Source organism: Thunnus thynnus, chromosome 23, assembly GCF_963924715.1.
Source record: "Thunnus thynnus chromosome 23, fThuThy2.1, whole genome shotgun sequence".
Classification (NCBI taxonomy): Eukaryota; Metazoa; Chordata; class Actinopteri; order Scombriformes; family Scombridae; genus Thunnus; species Thunnus thynnus.
This window is the reverse complement of record NC_089539.1, coordinates 25,370,879-25,395,727: the sequence shown is the minus strand read 5'-3', so window position 1 is coordinate 25,395,727 and position 24,849 is coordinate 25,370,879. Positions and strand designations below refer to the sequence as shown.

General features: G+C 38.5%; 1 protein-coding gene across 27 annotated transcripts in view; it reads right to left on the bottom strand.

Annotated features, from left to right (window-relative positions):
- The window catches only part of LOC137175551 (NACHT, LRR and PYD domains-containing protein 12-like), a 159,292-nt gene that overhangs the window by 32,385 nt on the left and 102,058 nt on the right, over window positions 1–24,849 (bottom strand). For 2 of the 27 annotated variants that reach the window (XM_067581281.1, XM_067581285.1), the window contains one exon: window positions 21,700–21,879. The exons of 23 other annotated variants lie outside the window; for them this stretch is intronic. In XM_067581281.1, the coding sequence (XP_067437382.1) occupies window positions 21,700–21,879 (180 nt within the window). Of the gene's footprint in view, window positions 1–18,194; window positions 20,588–21,682; window positions 21,880–24,849 lie in introns of those variants that run through there. 2 more of the 27 variants (XM_067581282.1, XM_067581283.1) reach the window with 2 other exon arrangements.

Genomic DNA, 24,849 nt, shown 5'->3' with positions numbered 1-24,849 from the left:
CTGTTGGGTAAGGCAAGAGTTACCCCTCTAAAACCAATAACCATTCCCCGTCTGGAGCTTGCGGCTGCTGTTCTGGCTGTGCGGGTAGATCAGATGTTGAGAGCGGAGTTGGAGCTGCCACTGGATCAGTCAACTTTCTGGACGGACAGCACTGCAGTGCTTAAGTACATAAAAAATGAGGATAAGCGTTTCTACATATTTGTATCAAATAGAGTAACAAGTATTAGAGATGCAACTCAAGTCTCTCAGTTGAGGTATATTAATACCAAAGACAACCCTGCAGACTATGCCTCCAGAGGTATGAAGGTTGGAGATCTGCTGAATGGGGGTAGCTGGATTGAGGGCCCGAAGTTTCTCCTTGACCCAGAAAAGAATTGGCTTGCAGACATCACAGAGGTCACAATTGCAGATGATGATTTGGAGGTCAAAAGAGAAGCTACAGTAAACACCATCATTACTCAGGGCTCTCCGACTGCTACAGATCAGCTCTTATCATACTTTTCAGATTGGAGGAGACTCAAAGTGGCGGTGGCATGGTTTCTCAAATGGAAGAGAATTCTGCTGCAGTTGAAACAAAAGAGAAAGGACTTACATGCTCTTGAGCTCCACAGAAAGGAGGCAGGTGGATCATCTCTCAATGTGTCGCTGGAGATGAAGAGGGCCAAAAGAGCCATTGAAAGCCAGATGTTGTCAGCTGAGGATCTCTTAGATGCTGAAATGGCCGTCATTCGCTGCCCTATTAGCTGGAAAATCTGTGTCTAGAGACAGTTCTGTGTACAAGCTTGATCCACATTTGCAGGATGGATTTTTGAGAGTTGGAGGACGATTGAGTAAGGCTGCTTTGCCAGAAGAGACTAAGCATCCACTCATTCTGTCAAAAGATCAATACATCTCCATGCTCATATTGAGGCATATTCACCAACAGGTGGGTCATGGTGGAAGAAATCACACTCTGTCAAAGCTGCACAACAAGTTTTGGATAACAAATTCCAATGCAGCTGTGAGGAAAATCATATCACAATGCGGCTTCTGCAGGCGACATAAGGGAAGAGTAGGCGAGCAAAAAATGGCAGACCTACCGAAGGAAAGGCTTCTTCCTGATCTCCCTCCCTTTACAAATGTCGGAGTAGATTACTTCGGGCTTTGGAAGTAAAGAGAGGTCGAAGTCTCTGTAAATGTTATGGTGTCATCTTTACCTGTCTTGCAAGCAGAGCAATTCATCTGGAAGTGGCTCCATCCCTGGACACTGATGCATGTATTAATGCTAATCGAAGGTTCATCAGTCGAAGAGTCCAGTATGCGTTCAGACAATGGAACCAATTTTGTGGGAGCAGAGAAAGAGCTGAGGGAAGCGCTATCATCATTAAATCACAACCGGATACAGGGAGTTCTGTTGCAAGATGGCATCCAGTGGAACTTTAACCCACCTTCAGCATCACACCATGGTGGTGTCTGGGAACGTGCTATCCGGATGGTGAGGAAAGTTCTCACTTCTGTGCTGCACTTGCAAACTCTGGATGATGATGGTCTTCATACAGTCCTGTGTGAGGTCGAGTCTATATTGAATGGTCGTCCCCTCACCAAGCTCTCAGACGATCCTAATGACCTCGAGCCTCTCACTCCTAACCACATTCTTCTGATGGAAGGGAAACCAGTCATGTCACCTGGACTTTTTAACAAGGATGATGTATATGTGAAAAGGAGGTGGCGACAAGTTCAGTACATTGCAGATCTATTTTGGAAAAGATGGGTACAGGAATACCTCCCTCTGCTGCAAGAACGCCAGAAATGGAATCAGAAAAGGAGAAACTTCATTCCTGGAGACATTGTTGTTGTAATGGATTCTGCTGCTCCTCGTGGATCTTGGCTTCTGGGCAGAATTTTGGAAACTTTCCCAGACAAAAAAGGGTTAGTACGCTCTGTGCATCTCCAGACGAAGACAAACGTCTTGGAAAGACCTGTCAGTAAGCTTTGTTTGTTGCAGGAAGCCACAAGCAATTAGGGATGAGGTATAGTGACCTCCGCAAAAAAAAGGGTTATGTTTACAGATGTTTGAATTTTTTTTTTTTGTTTGTTGTTGTTTGGGTTCACTTTTATATGCATGTCACTCAAGTTATGGCTCTATTTGTTTACACGTGAAGGTAATTGTAATGTCTGTGGCCATTCAATTAGGGGCCGGTGTGTTAGAGCCATTTGTATCTAAAACTGTGTTAAGGTTACTCCCTGGTTGCCACAGTAGGTGGCGTACTGAACAGCAGCATACGGAAATGTATATGTAGAGGAAGAGGCAATTACTCCTCAGGTGTGCTGCTTACCGGGAGAAGCACACAGTTTTTTGACCGCCGTTTGGAGGCTAATCTTTAAGCCTTTTGTTGTTTTCATGCAAGTTATAAATATAAGTATATGCATAGCAAATGCTTTATTGGTGCACGTTGATAAATAAACACATCTGAAGCGCAAGTCCGAGGATGTTTGATTTAGTACATGGAGCCGTCGCATGACGACGCGTCAATTACATGTCTTGGTAACAGCCCCTCACTGTGGCTTAGGTTTTGTTTTTGTCAAAATCAAGTCACTACAATGAGTGAGAGAGAGAGAGAGAGTGTGTGTGTGTGTGTGTGAGAGAGAGAGTGTGTGTGTGTGTGTGAGTGAGTGAGAGAGAGAATGTGTGTGTGTGAGTGAGTGAGAGAGAGAGTGTGTGTGAATGAGTGAATGAGTGTGTGTGTGTGTGTGTGTGTATGAGTGAGAGAGAGAGAGAGAGAGAGAGAGGCCTAAATAAATCAACAGGTAGTTCTGATCGATCGATCATCTGATTGATCAACTAGACATTCAGAACGAGCTTGAATCAGCATGACAGCACACGTAGCGGCGCTCAAATGAAAGAAGCCTCATCAGTAAACATTCACTCTGCAGTGCATGTGGAACTCGTCTCACAGTCTCAGAGTTCAGTCCACTCAGTAAAGGGTCCGTTTTGTTTTCCCACAACTCCTAATCAGTTCAGTTCAATCCAGTTTCACAAACATGAAAGAAAGACAACTCAAAGCTCTGCAGTTCCCCCACAAAACAAAACAAACCAAAGACGCTAACAAAGCAACACAGTACATAAAATAAAGCCAGCAGAAGCGTCAGATAGGTCGGACCACCGTGTTTAACTACATATCTTCAAACGTTACAGTTACGACTGAAAATGACAACAGAAAAAAACAAGTTTGTCACGTTCACAGATCTCCACAACTCAATCAACCACCAGTCATCTACCCGGAAGTGACTGTTGTTGTTAGCGTGACGTCACAGACTGTAGTTCTAGTGAACGGCGGAGTGATATTTTTACTGATGAGGCTTTTTTCATTTGAGCGCGGCTACGTGTGCTGTCATGCTGATTCAAGCTCGTTCTAAATGTCAAGTTGACCAATCAGATTGCTTGGTTGAAACTACGTGTTGTATAATAACTCATAACTCATGTAATAATGTATGAAATGTATGTGACACTGCTTTTCAGATTCCTTCTCCTAACTTACCTTTTGGTCCTGAGGGGGAGTTTTGTAAACGCTGCACCAGATCCTTCCTGTTGATCTTTTCTAAAACCTTCTTGGTCAGCTGCAGAGCTCCATGATCCTGATGTTTCTGTACCATTAGATCCACTGTTTCCTCCCTTCCTGCTTTCTCCAGCTGAGCTACTGGGATGCCTTTAAAGCCCTCCAGGATGTCATCCAGCTCCAGGAACCACTTGAACTTCTTAAACTCATCTTCTTTTAATTCCTGCAGAGTTTTCCAGAGCTCCTCTTTAAGTTTCGCCATTATGCCCCCCTACTGGAAATAAGAGACATTTTATTCAGTTCTCATCTCATGACACTTTACCAGTATGACTTCTGTACATGTGCATGTTAAATGTAAATCATCTACTGCTTGAACAAACAGATCACAACTTTGGTTATTTTCATAGTTTCAGTCTTTCATCACTGCAAAACTCATTATATCCATATATCACCTGAATTCTAGCTGAATACATTTACATCCTCTGTGAGGAAGCAAACAACAAACTGAAGCCACGTTCCAAGTGTGAAGCTTTTGATGTCTGTATTTCATATCAGATGAGTATATCTCATTTTTATTGTTGCACTGTTGGTGGGCAGTATCATGTTTTTATGAAGTGCTGCCCTCTGCTGGTATTACAGCACATTTAAGGATAAACTTTTCTATTTTTACGTCACATAATCTCTGAACAAGACATTGTTGAAGGATGCTCCCTCTTACTGCCTTTCTTGGAATGATCTTCCATTATACATTTTTTTAAAATGATCTACAGTACAGACCAAAAGTTTGGACACACCTTCTCATTCAAAGAGTTTTCTTTATTTTCATGACTATGAAAATTGTAGATTCACACTGAAGGCATCAAAACTATGAATTAACACATGTGGAATTATATACTTAACAAAAAAGTGTGAAACAACTGAAAATATGTCTTATATTCTAGTTTCTTCAAAGTAGCCACCTTTTGCTTTGATTACTGCTTCGCACACTCTTGGCATTCTCTTGATGAGCTTCAAGAGGTAGTCACCTGAAATGGTCTTCCAACAGTCTTGAAGGAGTTCCCAGAGATGCTTAGCACTTGTTGGCCCTTTTGCCTTCACTCTGCGGTCCAGCTCACCCCGAACCATCTCGATTGGGTTCAGGTCCGGTGACTGTGGAGGCCAGGTCATCTGGCGCAGCACCCCATTACTCTCCTTCTTGGTCAAATAGCCCTTAAACAGCCTGGAGGTGTGTTTGGGGTCATTGTTCTGTTGAAAAATAAATGATGGTCCAACTAAACGCAAACCGGATGGAATAGCATGCTGCTGCAAGATGCTGTGGTAGCCATGCTGGTTCAGTATGCCTTCAATTTGGAATAAATCCCCAACAGTGTCACCAGCAAAGCACCCCCACACCATCACACCTCCTCCTCCATGCTTCACGGTGGGAACCAGGCATGTAGAGTCCATCCGTTCACCTTTTCTGCGTCGCACAAAGACACAGTGGTTGGAACCAAAGATCTCAAATTTGGACTCATCAGACCAAAGCACAGATTTCCACTGGTTTAATGTCCATTCCTTGTGTTCTTTAGCCCAAACAAGTCTCTTCTGCTTGTTGCCTGTCCTTAGCAGTGGTTTCCTAGCAGCTATTCTACCATGAAGGCCTGATTCACACAGTCTCCTCTTAACAGTTGTTCTAGAGATGTGTCTGCTGCTAGAACTCTGTGTGGCATTGACCTGGTCTCTAATCTGAGCTGCTGTTAACCTGTGATGTCTGAGGCTGGTGACTCAGATGAACTTATCCTCCGCAGCAGAGGTGACTCTTGGTCTTCCTTTCCTGGGGCGGCCCTCATGTGAGCCAGTTTCTTTGTAGCGCTTGATGGTTTTTGCGACTGCACTTGGGGACACTTTCAAAGTTTTCCCAATTTTTCGGACTGACCGACCTTCAGTTCTTAAAGTAATGATGGCCACTCGTTTTTCTTTACTTAGCTGCTTTTTTCTTGCCATAATACAAATTCTAACAGTCTATTCAGTAGGACTAGCAGCTGTGTATCCACCTGACTTCTGCACAACACAACTGATGGTCCCAACCCCATTTATAAGGCAAGAAATCCCACTTATTAAACCTGACAGGGCACACCTGTGAAGTGAAAACCATTTCAGGTGACTACCTCTTGAAGCTCATCAAGAGAATGCAGAGTGTGTGCAAAGCAGTAATCAGAGCAAAAGGTGGCTACTTTGAAGAAACTAGAATATAAGGCGTATTTTCAGTTGTTTTACACTTTTTTGTTAAGCACATATTTCCACATGTGGAAAGTAGTTTAAACACACACACAAAGGGCGACCATTTACTGCATACTGCCGATAGAAACTGAGTACAATCAGCCACCGTCAGTAATCAACACAAACACATATTAGACTGTCAAACCAATAACTAACAGCAGTCAGCGTCAGACAACCTTATCATACTTTCACAGCTACCTGCTGTTTCTGTAGTGGTGACAAAATGTTAAAGATGTACATAGTAGCAGTGAATTAAACTGAAACTCCCTGCGCTCTCCGGGGAAAGTATTACGCCAAACTTCCTCTAATAAATATGACATATTAACAATTCCTTACGTGTCCGCAAAAACACATAATTCTAGAAACACAAGATAAAAGGCGTCATATGTCGACAGTCTTCTTGTCAACTCGGCATTAATTTAATCCATAAAGATAAACTATATTTGTGTACAAACTTTACATTTTGGATTTTGTCGCCTCAACTCGCCACCAGCCTCCGTTGGTTAGCTGCACTATTTTAGTGGGAGAAGACGGTGGGAATGAGAGGCGAACAGTTTCAAGAATTACATTTCTCACTAAAATATGTGCTGGACGGTGGATCAGATACACGCAGAATTAAACACCGACTCGTAACATTGTTAATTCACCGTCCATCGTGTGTGACGGTATTTGAGGATTTATTTCGGTCGTTAGTATAGTCACTTTGCTGCTTCACGTTTGGTGCTGGACTACGGAGAGCCCCTGGGGTCACATGGTAGAAAAAAACTCGATGTGTAAATCCCTGCTGGACAGAGTGCACCTTCACTATTTGCATGAGCCAAAACTAAAGACTCAGGATAATATTAAACATGTTTGATTTGATCGGAACGTCAAGACGAGATAAAGACTGAGTTGAGACGCTCGGACTGAGTTTTTTGACCACCTTACACCAAACGGTGGAAATGACGGGAGCGCGCCACAACTCTGGCAAAACTCTCATGATTTTATTCCTGAATACTTTCACTTTTACTATCTACCTGTTTGCTCCTCCTTTACTGGAAGTTACCTGTATGTGGTTATGTGTGTCTGTGTGTGTGTGTGTACATGTTAAACGTACGTATGAATATTAGGATGTTTGACTTAGTTGTCTTAACTGGATTCAGGGCCGACATTTAATAATTTAAGCAAGTAAGTAAAGTTTATTATAAAGCGACTTTTTAGGTCAGACGTCACAAAGTGCTTCACAATAAAAGATAAAGAAAATAGATACACAATATAAGAATAGTAAATAAAATAGAATCAGATAAATAGAACACTACTACTCAAAGGTAAGTCTGAACAGGTCTTGAGCTGCTTTTTAAAGGCGTCCACAGATCTTAAATCCAATGGGAGACAGTTTCAAAGTGCAGTCAAAGACTCAGACTGCTTTAGTTTGGAGTCTGGAGTAAAGAGCAACCAACCAACCCTGATCAGACCTTAAAACCCTGCTGGTAACCCACTGCTGATCAGTGCTGGAGAGGAACTGACTACAGAGTACTATATTTAAATATAGTTTTGAGGTACTTGTACTTTGATTTAATATTTCCATGTGATGCTACTTTCTACATTTCAGAGGGAAATATTGTACTTTCTACTCCACTACATTTATTTGACAGCTTTAGTTACTTTTCAGATGAAGATTTGACACGATGGATAATATAACAAGCTTTTAAAATACAACACATTGTTAAAGATGAAACCAGTGGTTTCCAACCTTTTTGGCTTTTGACGTCTTACAAAAAGCAGTGTGTAGTCGGGGTCACATTTAATCACACAGAATCTGAATCAGAATCACAGAATCTGTAATATAGCTGGCGTCATGAATGCATAACTAAAAGAGCACTAAAGCCATTCAGCGTTGTTTTCCTATAACATTCACAATGGATCGTTTAAAAAACAGTATTGAAATCAATGCAGCAGAATCACATATATTTTATTCCACGTGTTCTTTTTTCCTGTCAAAACTTGGTGCCTACATTACCCACAATGCAACGTGACTCAATTCAGTTTTTGTTGAGTACTTTCTGTCTTATCTTTCCCTCAGTGACATAATGTGCTGTCACTGTAAAGACCAATTAATGCACTTGCACGTGCACGCGGCTCCATTCCTCCTTTCTTCAGAGGTCCGCGGGGTCCATGTACCCTCCGGCCAAAGCTCTGTTAAATATTTTTGATAACGGGATGAACAATTATACTATTCATTATTTCATTTATTTTCTGTTTTTCGTGTGGATTAAAAAGCGGAAATTCATGCGCTTTTTCCGTTTTTGTCTTCAAAGCGGTTTTATTATTTGCTGCACCTATTGACCGCGGGCATCTGATTGGCTCACAGGGGCCGCTTGTCTCACCTATCGTCACACCTACATTCAAGGATTACTTCCGGTCATGGCCGCGCACAGATCCCCTCTAAATGCACGTTTGGCAGAGGCGCCAACTCACGAGGAAGACTCTGTGTTTATGTAAATACACAGCATATAGTTTGAGAGCCATATATAGTGATTTTACTGTAGCCTATGTAGCTAATGTTAGCCATGTTATGCAGTGTGCTCTTGCTTCATAAACACTTGTAGATGCAGGTGAATGTGACTCTCCTCGTTGAAACCTCCTGATAGATGTAACAGCGGGGCAGAGGAGAGAGACTGAGGTAGCGATGTAACCGACCTGCATGCTGGTATTTGATTTTTTTTATTTTTATGAAACAAATTATCGTAAAAAAATCCACTATTTGTGCTTTGCTGAATAACGTATTTGTATTCGGGCACACCCCTAGTGTACAGTTAAAGCAACCCAAATAACCATCACTCTGACAAAACACTCAATGCAGAGTGAAACAGATAAAAGAACAGGATGAGTTAACAGACGTAGCTTAACCATGTTATGTGATCCTACTTCAGTCACTTTAACAATAAGTATTACTGGGACCACTACAGAAAATTGCAGATGAACATTTAATATTGTGGAATTCACATTTAGACACTGACTATCCCTGTAACACATTAATCATACACGGTTCAGTCTTATACCAGGTTTTGATCTAGTCTTGTTTTACATAGCAGCCACTGAGCAACATTAGCTTCAGTGTGGAGTGGTGTCTTTGTCCATGTGAACAAATATGAATCTCTTTAGCTGTTCCACTTTATTCACCAGCAAGTCTCTAAATGTGTAAAACCAAAAAAAATAGTTCAAACAGTGTAAAAGGCTGATTGGAGCTGAGGGGAACTGCAGAGTCTGCTAATAATTTACTGTGGGTTCATCACTACGTGCAACCTTCCACATCACATGTACAGTCCTCATCTAATCCTTTGTTCATATAAACATGTGAATTATACAGATATGGATTTAATGATTATTTCATCTCAGGCCTTCTCACCAGTGCAACTGTTCAAGACCTGCACAGTAAATGCAACTCAAATCATCTGAGACTTTATCAGACAGAAAACAAAAGCTCCAGTATTTTCTGTTGTTTTTAAAGGTTTTAAAACCTTTTTCCTGCCGTTACAAAAATGCATCTTACCTCCTTCTTTAAAAATAAGTTGTAACTTACAACATTTAATTGTGGTCTAAGTATCCTTGGTACCAGAGGAACATACTCATTTATTTACCTTTTTCTTTTGACATTTTATTGACACAGATATAAACAACTTGTGGATAATAATAATAATTTCAAATAAACTTCATATGGGATGAACAGCAAGGATTGGTCAAACAACACTGGAAAAAGTCATCTTCCTAAATTCAACCTCACCAGAATGAAACAAAGAGAATTACATATACAATTTAAAGACCACCAATATTGAAGGATTTTATACTTGAGCACAGATAAATGTGTTTTTTAATATATATTTAATAAAACTCACCAAACAGGATTCAGAGTTCTTCAAATGTAGAAAGATGAATGATACAGTTAAATTATGCCATCTTACACTTCAACTAAAGGTTGTCTTTGAGTTTCCAGATGAAGTTTCTGCTCTTTAGTCACAGAGAGGAAGATGCTGATTTGACCTCAGGTTCCTCTTTCTGCTTCATGTTGAATTCCTCCCCCCTTAAAAAGCTACGTGCATATTTCACAAACCGCCACTTCCTGTCATCCTTCAGTTTTGTACAGGAACACCCATGTCCCTCTTGCTTACTTCCTCTTTCAGGGACTCTACATGAGCACAGGAACGAAGCATCAGACCACCTCCAAAAAGATATATAAGTAGAAAACAAAACATAATTCACATGTATGGTGGGAGATGTGCTTCCTTCTGCTTCAGCAAGCTAAACCTTCTTCAACTTAGTTATTACTACAATTATAAAATAAAAGGGTTAGAAAGTTCATCTAATTTTTATGCCACATCTCATCCTTGATAGTTAAAAGTCAACTACAGCACACTGTGGAAACCACACGACTGATGCTGATGTTCAGAGAAAGATCTGACTTCCCTTTTGCAGACTGAAACTCTCTCACAAGAATTTTCGCCGGTCTTTACCACACATGAAGAAATGTTTAGTACATGTTGTACTTCCTGCCTCTGTCACCTGATCATTATTGTTAGGGGCCTTTATTTCCCATAAAAGCAAAGACAAACTTTATTTGCATTATGATTCTTTTCTGAGAGGCGAGAGCAGAACATGCACAAAGTTAACAGATAAATCTACAGACTGAGGCTGGATGCACATTATACGATGATTTGTTGGAATAAAGAGCAAATCTGACTGCATAAGCAACAATCAGAGTTAACAAACATATAATTTAGGTGTAAATTATTAAGAGTTTGATATTTTAAACTCTAAGGACTGTATGAGTGAAAAACAGAAGTACAGAAATCTCTCGTGTAAAATAATCTAAACTTTGGCAGAGAATTGTGTTCATGTAGAATCACATCAATCATAACTGAGAAACTTGGTTGTTCTGCCTTTAAAGACACTTTGATTTGTATCTCGTCCTATATGGAAACAATCAGCTCACTCATTAAATATGTGGCCTTTGCTGTGTGATGAAGCTCCACTGCCTGTTTTATCTGAATCTTGATCTGGTTAATATCAGATTAAAAAGATAAAATTGTAACAGTTTTTTATAGTTTTTATAGACGATAGCAGAGACGTTCTTTATTTCAGGCGGGAAAACGCTGCATACTATATATTATAATAACTAATGCAGGGGACAATTTTCTGCAGAATATGAACTTAAAGTACCTTTTTTCTGATAAATCTATAACTTTCACTTTCTTTTTTTCTTTTTATATTTTATCCACAGTTATCCAACAAAACTGCACAGAAAACACAGACCACAACATACGAAGTCTGAAAAATAAATGGATGAGACAAAATTAAACTACACAGATACACAAACATGCAAATATGCACATACATCCACAAAAAATATAATACTTATTATGGTGCTGATTGAAACTCCACAAAATAGGATTAAACAGCTTCCTGGACTTTACAGGGTTTCTGCAGGTTCATCAGATTAAATTTAAGACTTTTAAAGACATTTTTAATATCACAAAAATGCAATTTAATACATGTTTCACTCGATGTGTAAATCCGTACTGGACAGAGCGCACCTTCACTATTTGCATGAGCCAAAACTAAAGACTCAGGATAATATTAAACATGTTTGATTTGATCGGAACGTCAAGACGAGATAAAGACTGAGTTGAGACGCTCGGACTGAGTTTTTTGACCACCTTACACCAAACGGTGGAAATGACGGGAGCGCCACAACTCTGGCAAAACTCTCATGATTTTATTCCGACATTGGAAATTTGTCTGCGACAGTGACATCTTTTGAAAAGTGGTTTGGTGTGAGGCCGACATGAGTCCTTCTTTACTGACTTCTCTCTATTTTAACCGAACCAGCGTTACATCACTGTGAGGACGCAGAAACCAGGAAAAGAAAACAGGAAACAACGTTTGAAGACGTCAACGCTGTAATTTCATATTTTTCTGACACAATTTAATCAACTAAACAATGAATCAGAAAAATCAGATTGATCAATAATGACAGTAATCATTATTTACAGCTCTAATATTAACACTCACCCTGCCTCAGACTGTTTTCCTCCTTCTGCTCTGTTGACTTTAAAATGGAGTCTGAAGAACAGACTGAATACTTTCACTTTCAGTGTTCCTCCCTGTTTGTTCCTCGTGTGTGTGTGTGTGTGTGTGTGTGTGTGTGTGTGTGTGTGTGTGTGTGTGTGTGTGTGTGTGTGTGTGTGTGTGTGTTTCAGATTTAGGATCAGTTAATTGGGGACAGAAACCATCTCTCTGTATAAAACAAGGAATCTCTGTCTGTCTGTATGTTTGTTCTTCGTATATCATATATCTGAAGCAATTTCACTCCACTGGCACTTTAGTGATTTTATCAACAAGATAACAAAATAAAGCAACTGCACAGAAATAACGGAATAATGCTTCAAATATAAATAAGTGGCTTAATGGGGTTTCAGTGCATCCATGTGAAGTCGTTAACATACTGTCCTATTTCATCTGAACCAGACATCACACTTAAGGAAGAAGTTCTGTCACATATTGTAAGAATAAAGTGGTTTGTATGTTTAGAAGAGGACATGGTTTAATAATGGTCATAAAGATAATATATATTTATATAATTATGATTTTAACAGAGTGCTCACCTGGACTTTTATTTTATTATATCCATCACATCTGTTATATTTCACTTTCATATTTTGATCATCTTTAAAGTATTGACTGTATATAGTGTTACATATGTATCTACATTGTGTAAATGATCAATATACAATTCATTTTAACATACATGGACAATGTGTCCAAACAACCCACAGTGGAAATATGAAAGAGTAAAGGAGGCCGATTCTGCATCTTGAGACAGTCGTCTATAGAGTCTGAGCAGTAAACACTAGTGGAAACAGCGTCACATTGTGCCCCAAAAATATGTTATCACGTTATTTTCCCTCTCACATATCAAAGTGTCATTTTCCAGAAGTATTTTCTAGCTGACAGAAGCTGCTGCCTGGACTTCAGCCTGATATGACCTGTATGACCTCATCATCAAAATACTTTAAACCTGATGTCTTCACATTATTTTGTATGCAAACAGGTCAGTTGTGGATGTGGCCTGCTGTGACTGCAGGCTCAGTCACCAAAGACTTCAGTTTGTATTGTATTATTATTATTTTATTGTATAATCTGAACTGTGTATTAAATAATATTTAAACATTGGAAATGAAACATGAAAGGGAACAATTGCTTCTTAAAATATAAAAATATTTCAGTCTGTTGAGGCTTAAATTAAACTCACAGTCACTTAGTCTCCATTTATTTGTTGTATAAAATTATTATTGAATTCACTTGATAACTTTATTGGTTGATTTAACAATGAAAATGCATCTTAATAAACATATTAATGTTAGTTAAAAATAGCATGCAGCACATCATACTACATTGTCAGCTACTATTTAAAATATGCGACACAGAAACACATCATACAAGACATATAAAGCAATAAATTGGGAAATATTAATGACTGAATTAAACATCAACTTGTAACAGTCAATCTAAAATAAACACTCACATGACTACAATGAGTGTTCTAACTTTACAACCCATCAGATCAATATTGTCATCAATCGCCTTTTAATTTCACTCCAGACTGAAAAGCGAGGTGTGCATTTATATGATTAGATTATTTGATATTTAAACGGTAAAACGTTTTCTTACTCCACTTCCTGTTTTGTTAGTTATGCTGCTCTTCTGTCATGTCTTAATCTCTTACCTGGAAACTTATTTATCACAAGTTGACAGTTATTGATCACCTCTTTGCTTTGGGACTTAAGTTGTCTCATTTTATACAACAAAAGTAGGTGATCAATCATCTTTCTGTTCTTTCTGTTTATTGAGTTTGAGAGAGAGAAGTTGTTAATGACCAATTTAGGTTAAAAGCAGATGCTGTAAGCTTTTAATGGCCTTTAAATCACAGTGTTATTGTTAGTTACAGATGTGGAAGTTATGTATATAGTGAAGTTATTGGAAGTGATTTGCTGTTAATTGCCATGATTGCACTAAACTATAATGATGTGTGGTGAATGGTGAGGCAGGAGCTGTATGACATGCAGGTGTTACCAGTTAAGGCTCGGTGTGCATGTTATCTTTATTAGTAAAGTTAAATACCATATTCTTGTAAAATCTATGGTTAGATCTAATAGTTATTATACATCTCAACTTTTCTTTATGTTGTGCATAGTAGTAATGAAAGATAATTTACATTATTATATGATTTGATTGATAGTGGTTGAACTACTCTTTGCTACTCGTTATTTTTCATCACTTTGGCTGATAAGTTAAATTAGTGATAATTTCCTCAATAACGTGCATCAGAGTATTATTATTTGCAGTTGTTTCACTCGCTATATATATTCCTTTTATATGTGTTTCAGAAGCACACACCCTCCTATCCTCACACACCTTTAAATGAGGCAACAATGAAGGTTCAAGTTCAAGTGGAAATGACCAAGTTTGTCATTTAACCGCTAAAACTAAGAAACAGTGACTAATCAGACGTCCTGCAGCGATTCCTCTCTTCACATCAGCAGTTAGTAACCTTGAGATAACCTTCAGATAACCTTGAGCAACAACAAATCTGCCAGTCTTGAAGATTGCATGCTGTTATTTGTCAGCAGAGGGAATGCTAACTGTTAGCTTGTGGACGACAGAGTAACATCAGACAGCTTGATGATCCCTGACTGTTCCAGGATCAGCAGCTTGGACAGCGGTTGTGTCTCTTTGCTGCAGAATGTTGTAATGATCCACCTGAGCTGTACAGGAGAGCAGGAGGAGGAGAGAGACTGGAGACTCTCAAACCTTTATCACACATCAACACATTATTTTACACCAAATACCTTTTCAGTTGACTGTAGCTTTGATGTGATTCAGAAGACTCCAGAGAGATGAATCAAGCCACCGAGGCTGAAATGTTGCTTAACAGGTTAACTGTTGACAGCATGAAGCAAAGAAACACACTGTATTAAAAACACAACAAGCACAGATCAGAAACACCTGCAGCTTCATCAAATTCCTGCTTTACAAAGAAAAACACACCTGCCAGCTGTTATTTAGCTGCACTGTACATAGACAAAGTCCCAGCCATAAGTATCTGTGCTGTATGTGTCAGAGCAGGACTGACTAACATTTATCAGTTAGACTCAACAACATGAACAGTGACGCTGATCAGAGAGTGAAATCTAACGCTGCATTTTACATGTGAAAGCAGAACTGCTCCAAGTATCAAAAACACCTCACTGATATTCATTATTAACATTACACAGGACAACCTGATATTTATTGATCAGCATTGATCACAGAGACACACTGGTACTACTAAATATTAAAGTGAACACAGACTGAGCTGTCTGACCTTAAACCAGATGATTTGTTCTCACCTTCCTCTGAAGAAAAACATCCACCATTTTATTCAAATCCAAGTCTGATTCATTTTCCAAATGACAGAACTGAGATGTTTTCTTGGTTTTTCTCTCCTGATACTGACTCTCAGTACTCAGAGTATCTGCTGATACTGAGTACCGATCAATACCACTGCTCTCTTTTTCCCCAAATTACAATCTGTAAACCTGATTGGGATCATTTTAATGTGAGAACATGAGGTCAGAGATGCTGTGGCAGTAAAAACTGAGTCAGCAGCTGCTGAGACTGAATGAATGTTGAAAAACCAGCCACAGTTTGTGACCAGTAATAAGAATAAAAACTAAAGTGAAACTATTTCATTCATTCATTATCATTTATCATTAATGACTTATTATGGCAGCTTGAATCTGCTGAAAATACATTTTATTTTGCTTTATTTTCTGACTGGAATAATAAGACAAGAATCAGAGTCAGAACTGATCAAATCTTAAAGCTGGACTCTAACGAGGAGCTTCTTCTGTGAAATAAACAGAGGTGGAGGAAGTATTCAGATCAATTACTCAAAAGTATCAATACTACAGTGAAAAAATACTCTGTTACAAGTTCAAGTCCTGCATTTGTAAAATCTAAATCTGAAAAGTAAAAATAAGTGAAATAAATGTAGTGCAGTAAAAAGTATAAAGTATTATTAAAAAGTGTGTACTCAGGTAAAGTACAAGTACCTGATGATTGTAGTAAAGTACAGTACTTGAGTAAATGGACCAGTGGAAATAAAGAAAACAAAGATGATGGTTTGATGTTTTACTTCAACACTGAATCTAATCCAGCTGCTGCAGCAGTTTTACAACCTTAAAGCTACTGAAGGGGAAATATAAGGTGGAAACTGGATTAGAAGAGGTTCATAAAATGTCAAAGCTTCCTGTTTCACAGCTGATATTTATGTAGATTTATTGGAGTTGTGTCCATGTCACAGGTTTGAACCCAGCTTGTCTCCCTGTGAGACAAAAACACACTGTTGTATGTTTGAGTGTCAGCTCGTTGTTGATGCAGCAGCACCACCTGCTGTCCAAACCAACGAACTACCTGCTACTGTCCACAAGAATACATTACAACCACAATCAATATTTCATTCACTAACACATGAAATATTATCCAGGGTAGAGCTGCTAACGGTTGTGTTTTTAACATTTTACAATAAGTTACCAAAGAAAAAGCAAATTACAAATCCTGATAATTGATGAATTATTAATAAGTACTTCCTGAATAACTGTGAATGAAGGAATATACACTCACTGAGCACTTTATTAGGAACAGCACACTAATACTGGGCAGGGCCTCCCTTTGCTCCCAAAACAACCTCAATTCTCGGTTGCATGGATTCCACCAGATGTTGTTTTTCTGGTTCCAGCAGAAATAACGACAACATAAGAGCTTTGTTTCAGAACAACATTGTTGCTGTTCCCTGTACAATATCATACTGGAATTATTATGTGAAAGATAGAAACTGGAGAAAAGTTTGGACTCCACAGCAAAGCTTTTTCATATCTGATGAGGTCAAATACATTTTTAAAAGTTGATTCATGAGTTTTATCCTGTAACATTTTTCCTTCAGAAGTTAAGAACGATACTGATGTGATGTTTTCTTTCTGTGAATTACAACCTGAAACTGCTTCTCTCTTATTGTGGAGCTGCAGATTCACCCATAAACTCTGGAAAGACACGAAGACCTTCATAGTTCAAAACTTTCCCCTTTTCTTCTAAGATATTATTTTGAGTTTCTATTTACATGATTAAGACAATGACTCTTATTTTATTATGAATTTAAGTTTTATCATTGCAACATTTTACCTTCACAAATGTAAATTTACTAAAAGAAAGAAAACATCCCTTTAGAGCTGCTACGATTAGTAAATTAATCAAACAGAATGGGGAACTATTCTGATCATTTTTTTGAAAAAAACACCAAAACTGGTTCTAGTTTGTCAAATGTGAATATTTTGACAAGTTATTTTTACTTCTATGATAGTAAACTTGTTAACTTTGGGTTTTGGACTGTTGGTCGGACAAATGAAGAAATTTGAAGACGTCAACTCAGGCTTTGGGAAAATGTGAAGATCATTTGATTTTAGAAAAAATTGCTCAGCAATAAAACCAACATTGTTGAGTGTTCAGCTGATTGAGGCAGTGGAGGAGAACAAACACCTCGAGATCTACACTGAAAACAAACTGAAGTCAAACTATCACACTGACTTTATTTTGAAGAAAAGACAAAAACGGCTTCTTTCATTCTGACTGTTTTATGTTGAGATCTTCTTATATGTGTTTTATTCAGAGTATTATGACATTCTGCATCCTCTGTTGCCATGGTAACACTGATGCTGCACAGAAGGACATCTACCAAACCCGGAACCTGTCAAATACTGAAAACCTGCTGCTTCACCCACAACACCCTGTTCAGTGAGCTTCAGCTCCTCCCATCAGGCCCACGTCTTCAGGCCTCCAGCTGCAACAGTAACAGAGCGAGGAATTCCTTTATCCCATCAGCCATCGCTCTCTATAACACACAGCAGCACATAAAAACTCCTGGTACTCACAGCAGTACTGTAGTCAGTGCTGCACAGTGGAAAGTATGGTATTGTGTATATTTCTGGGCTGCATTGTGTCTTCTCTCACACTGAATCTTTGTACTCCAGGAGCACTGCTGGACGCTGCTGTGTAGTAGTTTAGTGTGTTTTATGAAGGATGTGTGCCATGTGTGGACGATGTCTTGGATTGCTTTTTTTCTTCTCAGTGTGTGTGTTTCTTTTATTGTGTTTGTTAAGTTTTGGACAAACACTGCAAACCAATTTCTGGATCACATGATCTCACCTACAAGTTTAAATTATATAGTTATTGTTAAAGCCACCTGATTGGCTGATCAGTGTTTACTTACAGCCTGATGCAAATGACTTGTTAAATATCGTTATGAGATATAAACTGTTCATTTTGACATAATAATCATCATCATCATCATCCTCATCAACCTTTATTTAAACAGGGAGGGCCTTTGAGAGCAAGCTCTCTTCTACAGGGACGAGTAGCTACACTACATATAAAAGCTCATGAAAGTTACAGTAAACATCAGCAACAAATCATATATAAGAACAATAGAAACCATAAAAGTACATATAAAAACAATTAAAGCCACAAAAATAACAGTATCAACAGATTATACAACAGCTGCTCTCAGATTTAAATTGATTAAAAGACATTAACTCGTCTAATTTTACAAGCTTCTGCAGATTGTTCCAGTTGTGTGGAGGAAAGTATTTAAAAGCCAGTTTCCCAATATCAGTACTAACATGATGATTTTTGAAGACTGAATAGTCTTTGGGACCAAGTACAATGTGACAATGATCTATAGTTAAAAAGACATATAAAAGCATATAAAAGCTGGATACCTTTAATATTTACACACAGAGCAACTCTGAAATGTCATCTGGAGCCATGAAGAGCCTTTAAAAGTAATCAATCAAATCTTTACAATCAATCCTAAAACAAACAGGTAACCAGTGAAGTGATGATAGAAATGGAGTAATATGATCTCTTTTCCTGCTTTTAGTTCAAAGTCTGACAGCAGCAGTGTTCTGTGCTGGTTTTATAGATATTATTTGAATATGTTTTAATGGTGAAAACAGGACTGGACCAGCTGCTGATATGATCATCAAAACTTAGACTGAAATCAAAAAATACAAAGTTTTTCACCACAGAACCAAGATATGATTTGACCTGCATGCAGGTTTTCTGGACCAATGATAAATTCTTTCACAATTGAACTGAATGAAATTTGTGGACATCCAATCTGTCACATCTGTCACATCTGGGCCCGTATTTATCAAGCGTCTCAGAGCAGGAAATCACTCCTAACTGGCCAAAAATGATCAGAGTGACGCATCTCTGCTTCTACTTTTAGGAGAAAAAGCCTTTTATCAACTTTCCAAACTTGGTAAATGATTCGTATCTCTGCCAATATTACGGAGCTGCAGGAGATGGAGTTCAGGCAGAGATATTCCCTGAGAGGAGAGATGTTTTGGGAACGCTTGATGACACTGAGCTTATTAAAAGATTGTTTGGACTAAAACAGAATCATTAGTGAGACTGACTTTGTGTGTGATGCAGAGGAGAACACATGATGTTTCTACACAACATCATTTAAATAAATACAGAACGTCCTCACAATGTTACACTTTATGGTAACGGAGAAAATGCAGCTGTGCAACAGTGACGATTCTGTCAGAAGCAACAATGATGGAAGTCATGAATCAAACTTTGATCTGGCTTAATGCACGTCGTAAAGATAACGAGCATGACGAGGGTCCTCAGTTACAGCCCACTAAAACTTTGATTTACACACAATCATGTCAGCTGCATAATGAAGGATATCTCAACTTCATTACAACAGCTCAAATATTTTATATTTTTTATTGAGGCTCCTTCAAATAACAGCAGAGCTACAGCCTGATATTTGAGAGAGGAGGATGCACCTGAACAATATATGTTTCTATTGTTACGCTGTATTTACCTTCATGTAGAGAGCACAAGTTAACTTGGGGTGTAGTTGAAAGAGGAATTGGACAGTGGAAGAGAAGATATTCTTCATGGAGAGGGTTTGCAACATGTGTCTGTGCAATATGTGCAAGATGCAGCACTATTACAGGCTGTGAAACCATGTGGCTGAACCAAGATCATTTCACACAGCTGAGTCTAATTACCTGTTATCTTCATTAACATATAGGCTACATGTATTTCTCAGGCTTTCTTTACACTTTGTAAATATCATCTTATAATGAATTTTGGCATCATAGTTTTTTTCCATAACCTTGGTAAGTTACCTGCTCGGTTACCTGCTTATACACATAATATACCAAATTACCACTGTTTCATATTTCCAGCTGAGACTGTGAGAAAACTACAACACGTCATCATTATTTCTACTTTGCTGCTCTGACTGTAGTAAAACAGCGACGTCTCACTCTCTCCCAGGAGTAATCCTTCTCCTGCTGACAGTCACAGTAAATTCTCTTCTGCTTCATTAATTAGTTTTAGTCCTTGTTAACTCTCAGTGTGATTCTGAGACACTTGATAAATATGGGCCCAGGGTCAGAGTCTGACTTATAACACCTGTTTTTAATCTTTTCTGCATCAAACAGCTCATGTATAACACATCTGTAAAGTGCTGATTCAACAAAATCCAGAGATAACTGTTCAGTTTGTAGTCAGTTAAGAGACTTAAGTGAAGATGACAAAATCCAGATCCAGACTCCGGTCCAGATGGATCATCAGGATGCAGCTGATCCTCTCTCAACACACACTCCTGGATGTTCACTCACACTCTGAGTCTGAATCTGATTCTGACTCAGACTCAGAAAAATCCACCCATCTGATGAGAGAAGAAGAAACAACAGAGGTCATAAATCAGTGTTTAGTGAGACTCACTTCATCAGCTGTCAGTCAGTGATGCAGCACATCCAGTATAAAGAGCAGCAGGGACTTCAGTCCTGTTCAGACCAGAAGTGGAACAGCTGTGCAGCGTAGCCTGCTTCCTTTCAGCTCTCATGTTAACGTGTTGGAGTGAACACACTGAGCTCCAAGCTCACACACCTGCACAGACTTTTGCTATCAAGTCTGTTTACTCTGCAGATTTCACTCAAGTACACAGAGGAAATAAAGTGCTGAGAGTCATGAACACATCATTACTGCAGAAACAGAGACATTCACTCATCAGTTTACTGATGGATTTACTGTTGATACATGTCAACTGTTAGAAAAGTTGAAAGCTACAGAGTCTCTGTGGGATTTGAAGATCTTTCCTGCTGTTAAATCATCACATGACAATCAGTCAGAGCTCTCAGCTAAACAGCTGCTGTGATTCCTGGACTTCAGCAGAGGTTCTGGTCTGTATAATAATAATGATATAATATATAATATATATATATAATATATATATATATATAATAATATAATGATGCTTGTGTGAAATCAGAGCCAGTGATTTGCAGGCTGCAGTCAGACTGATCTTAGAGCTCTGACAAAGATGAACTGATCAATTCTTTAGTGTTGAAATGAGAGAACAAACACTTTCAGATCAGATTTGATGGTAGGACAGTTTGATGATGAGGACCACTGTCTCTATACATCTTGTAAGGCTGTCAGCTGTAATCCAGCTTTATTTCCTGCAGACATGAACACAACAACAACAGTCGTCTTCACATCAACTCAAACACATGATCACAAAAAGCTTCTGGCTGATCTGATCGGCTGACTGTTCTCTCTCTCTCTGTCTTTCTGTCCAATCCTGAAGCCTGTCACCATTCTCCTCTCACAGCTTCACTGAGGAAAGCAGCCACTGAGAAGGTTGAAGGTTCACCAGGAAATACTGAATCTTTGCTTTGATACTAACTGTGTTTAATACAATATTGCTGAAACCAGCACAGACTGACTCCAACTCTCTACTGACCTCAGAGTCTCCAGTCTACAGTCTGGACTCTTCTGAAGATCAGACAGCTGCTTCATGTCCAAGTCCATCAGGTTGTAGTTTCCTCTCAGATCCAGCTCTCTCAGATGGGATGAGGGGTTGGACTTCAGAGCTGAGGCCAGAGAAGCACAGCTGATCTTTGACAATCTGCAGCCACTCAATCTGAATAAAGAATAAATGATGTCACTTTAGAAAACAAAGTTCCTGCTTGAAATCATTCAATGTTTCATAATCTGTTCAGAGCTGAAGAAGGTTTAGAATGTAGTAGTGATGCATGATGTTGGATTTTTTGCCGATATCTGATATGCTGATATTTTCCCACCCATTGTGGCTGATTACCAATATATACACACATTTTTTTCCAGCTGGCTGAGGAGACTATTATGCATGGAAGCATAGATTGTTTGTCGATTCCATTATGAATAGTCAACGTCACATGAAAAAATCAGATGATTCAGGTTTTTTCATTTTCAATATTGTGTCATTATGTAGTTCTTGCTCCATCTCGCTGCTCACTGTGAGGAAGAAGGGGGAGGAGAAACAATGTCTGCTGCACAAAAATCTATATACATCTATAGACATCAGTCACATCTGAGAGAGATAAACAGAGAAAAGGCACATTGGCAGGACGTTTTAATACGCAATCTAGCAGCTGAGCAATATTTGTCAGAGCATAATTTGGCATTTCCAGGAACAAATGCAAATCTTTATGAAGAGAACAATGGTAACTGTTTGGGGTTAATAGAGATGCTCGCCAAATTTGATCCCACTATGCAAGAACATGTCAGACGCATAAGAAATAAGGACACTTATGCACATTATCTTGGGCCTCAGATTCAAAATGAGATAATTTCTCTTATGGCCACAAACGTCAGAAACTCTATTGTGAATGACACAAAGAGAGAAAAATATTTTTCTGTGCTTCTTGGTTGCACACCAGACATGAGTGAGCAATCAAGAGCAAATGTCACTGATTCTCCGTTTTGTCAATATGACATCGTTAGAAGTGAATGTAGAAGAAGACTTCATTGATTTCATCCCAGTAAACAACCAAACTGGAAAGGGGCTACGTGTAATGACTGGACTGAAAAATGATCTAAAATCTGAATGAAATGAAGGTTATAAATCTGAAGTATTGAATTGTAACATACTGTCATACTTCCACATGTCAGAATAAAGTGACAGCTGAGCTGCTTTAATGATGTAAAGCCAATAGTTTTACAGGTGATTTTAATAGCAAAAATTCACAGCTGAGACTATGTGCACGATGATGCTGTAGTGTCGGGGCTAAGGATACGATAACGGGGCGAACATGAAAGGACTAAATCAGGGAGTCCAGGCCCATATTCTACGTCTCAGTCCCCGGGCTTATTTCATGCCATGTGTAACATCTGCTTCTTGTATGTTACATTAAATACATCATTTGAGCTTCGAACAGTCACTGTGTCTAATAGCAAAATCTTGTAATATAGAATATAATTCTGTTAGTAATTTTACCATTATTATTTATCTATTTGTGTTATTTTCATATTTTTCTGATCCCTCCACTGCATCTCAGCAAGGAAACACTGAAGAAACACAAAGATACTTACTTGATATGTGTAACTCAGACTGCTGAAGCCTCATATTAGTTTAAACTTTGGAAATCATTTTTACACAAAACAAAACTATGGATTTTGAATTCCTGAAAAAAATTCAATTCTACACATTTGTGCTCAAACAAATCCTGAAAATTTATGAACCAAACATTTGAAACTTCACTAAAACTTCACAAACTGTCAAAGCTACAGTCAGTGAACTGACCTCAGAGTCTCCAGTTTACAGTTTGGACTCTCCAGTCCAGCAGACAGATGATCCACTGCTGAATCAGATATGGATATGTTGAAGCTCAGGTCAAGCTCTCTCAGATGGGAGGGGTTGGACTTCAGAGCTGAGGCCACAACTTCACAGTGAGTCTCTGAGAGCAAACAGCCAGAAAGTCTGTAATGATACATATATGACAACATATGTTATCATGAAAGAGGACACTTTATATTTACTTCATTCATTTGATGATGAAACAGTTTGACTTTCCCTATTTTAAGTAACATTTGCTCTTCACATCAGTGGTTAAGCTCAACTTTTTTAAAAAAATGTATTATTTTATTCCTTTAATGTAAAGCAACAGTTGAGAGATAACAGGATACAAGAGGAGACAGAGAGAGAGAGAGAGAGAGAGAGAGAGAGAGAGAATGACATGCAACAAAGGTCAGCTGCTGGAATCAAACCACTGACATTGTGGTTATATGACATGTATCTTAACCAGTAGGCTACCAGAGCACTCCCAGTTCAGCTAATCATATCTCAGTGTGCTTGAATGAAACAATAATTCTCATCACTCTCTCTCATACCTGCAGACTTTTAATCTTTGTTTTGCTTTAATCTTGCAGATGAAGGGAGAGAAAATGGAGTTACATTGAGGCTTCCATAATGTTCACAGTCTGTCTGTGTGATCTGATCCCATGTCTGTCTCCACAAAGTCAGCATGAGGCATCTTGATTAGAAAACCATTTTTACTGTCCACTATTTTTAATTTGACTGCAGGATATTTTTACTCAGTTCAGCTCAGTGAACAGTTACAGTTGAGAAAGATCATCTCTCTTTGCTACCTGCTGTTGTCAGGTTCACATCCATAAGCAACAAAATTTACTGTTGACAAACACAAATGAAACAAATGGCTTGACAATATCAGACCTGTACATAATTAAATATGAATGTAATTAAATATTTAGATGTGCATGACAGATGACTGCATTATGCTTAGTTGTCAACATTATTTTCTAAGAATCTAAAAACTGATTCATCACAAAAACACAATTAACAAACCAATAAGGTTGAATTATTTTCATCATGATGTCATCAGAAAGATGTTATCAGGATATCAGCACTAAAATATAACATTGACCTTTAATGTGTATAAGATCTCTTTAAACAGTCTGAATTCTACCATTCTGCTCTTATATATTCATCAGACCTCTGTGCATTTCCTGCTACTACTCTTCTCTACACCAACAAGAGAGAAAACACCTGAGAGTTTCTTTCTGTGAGCAACAGAATATAAGAAAGACTTAAAACAAGACTGTGTAACACGAC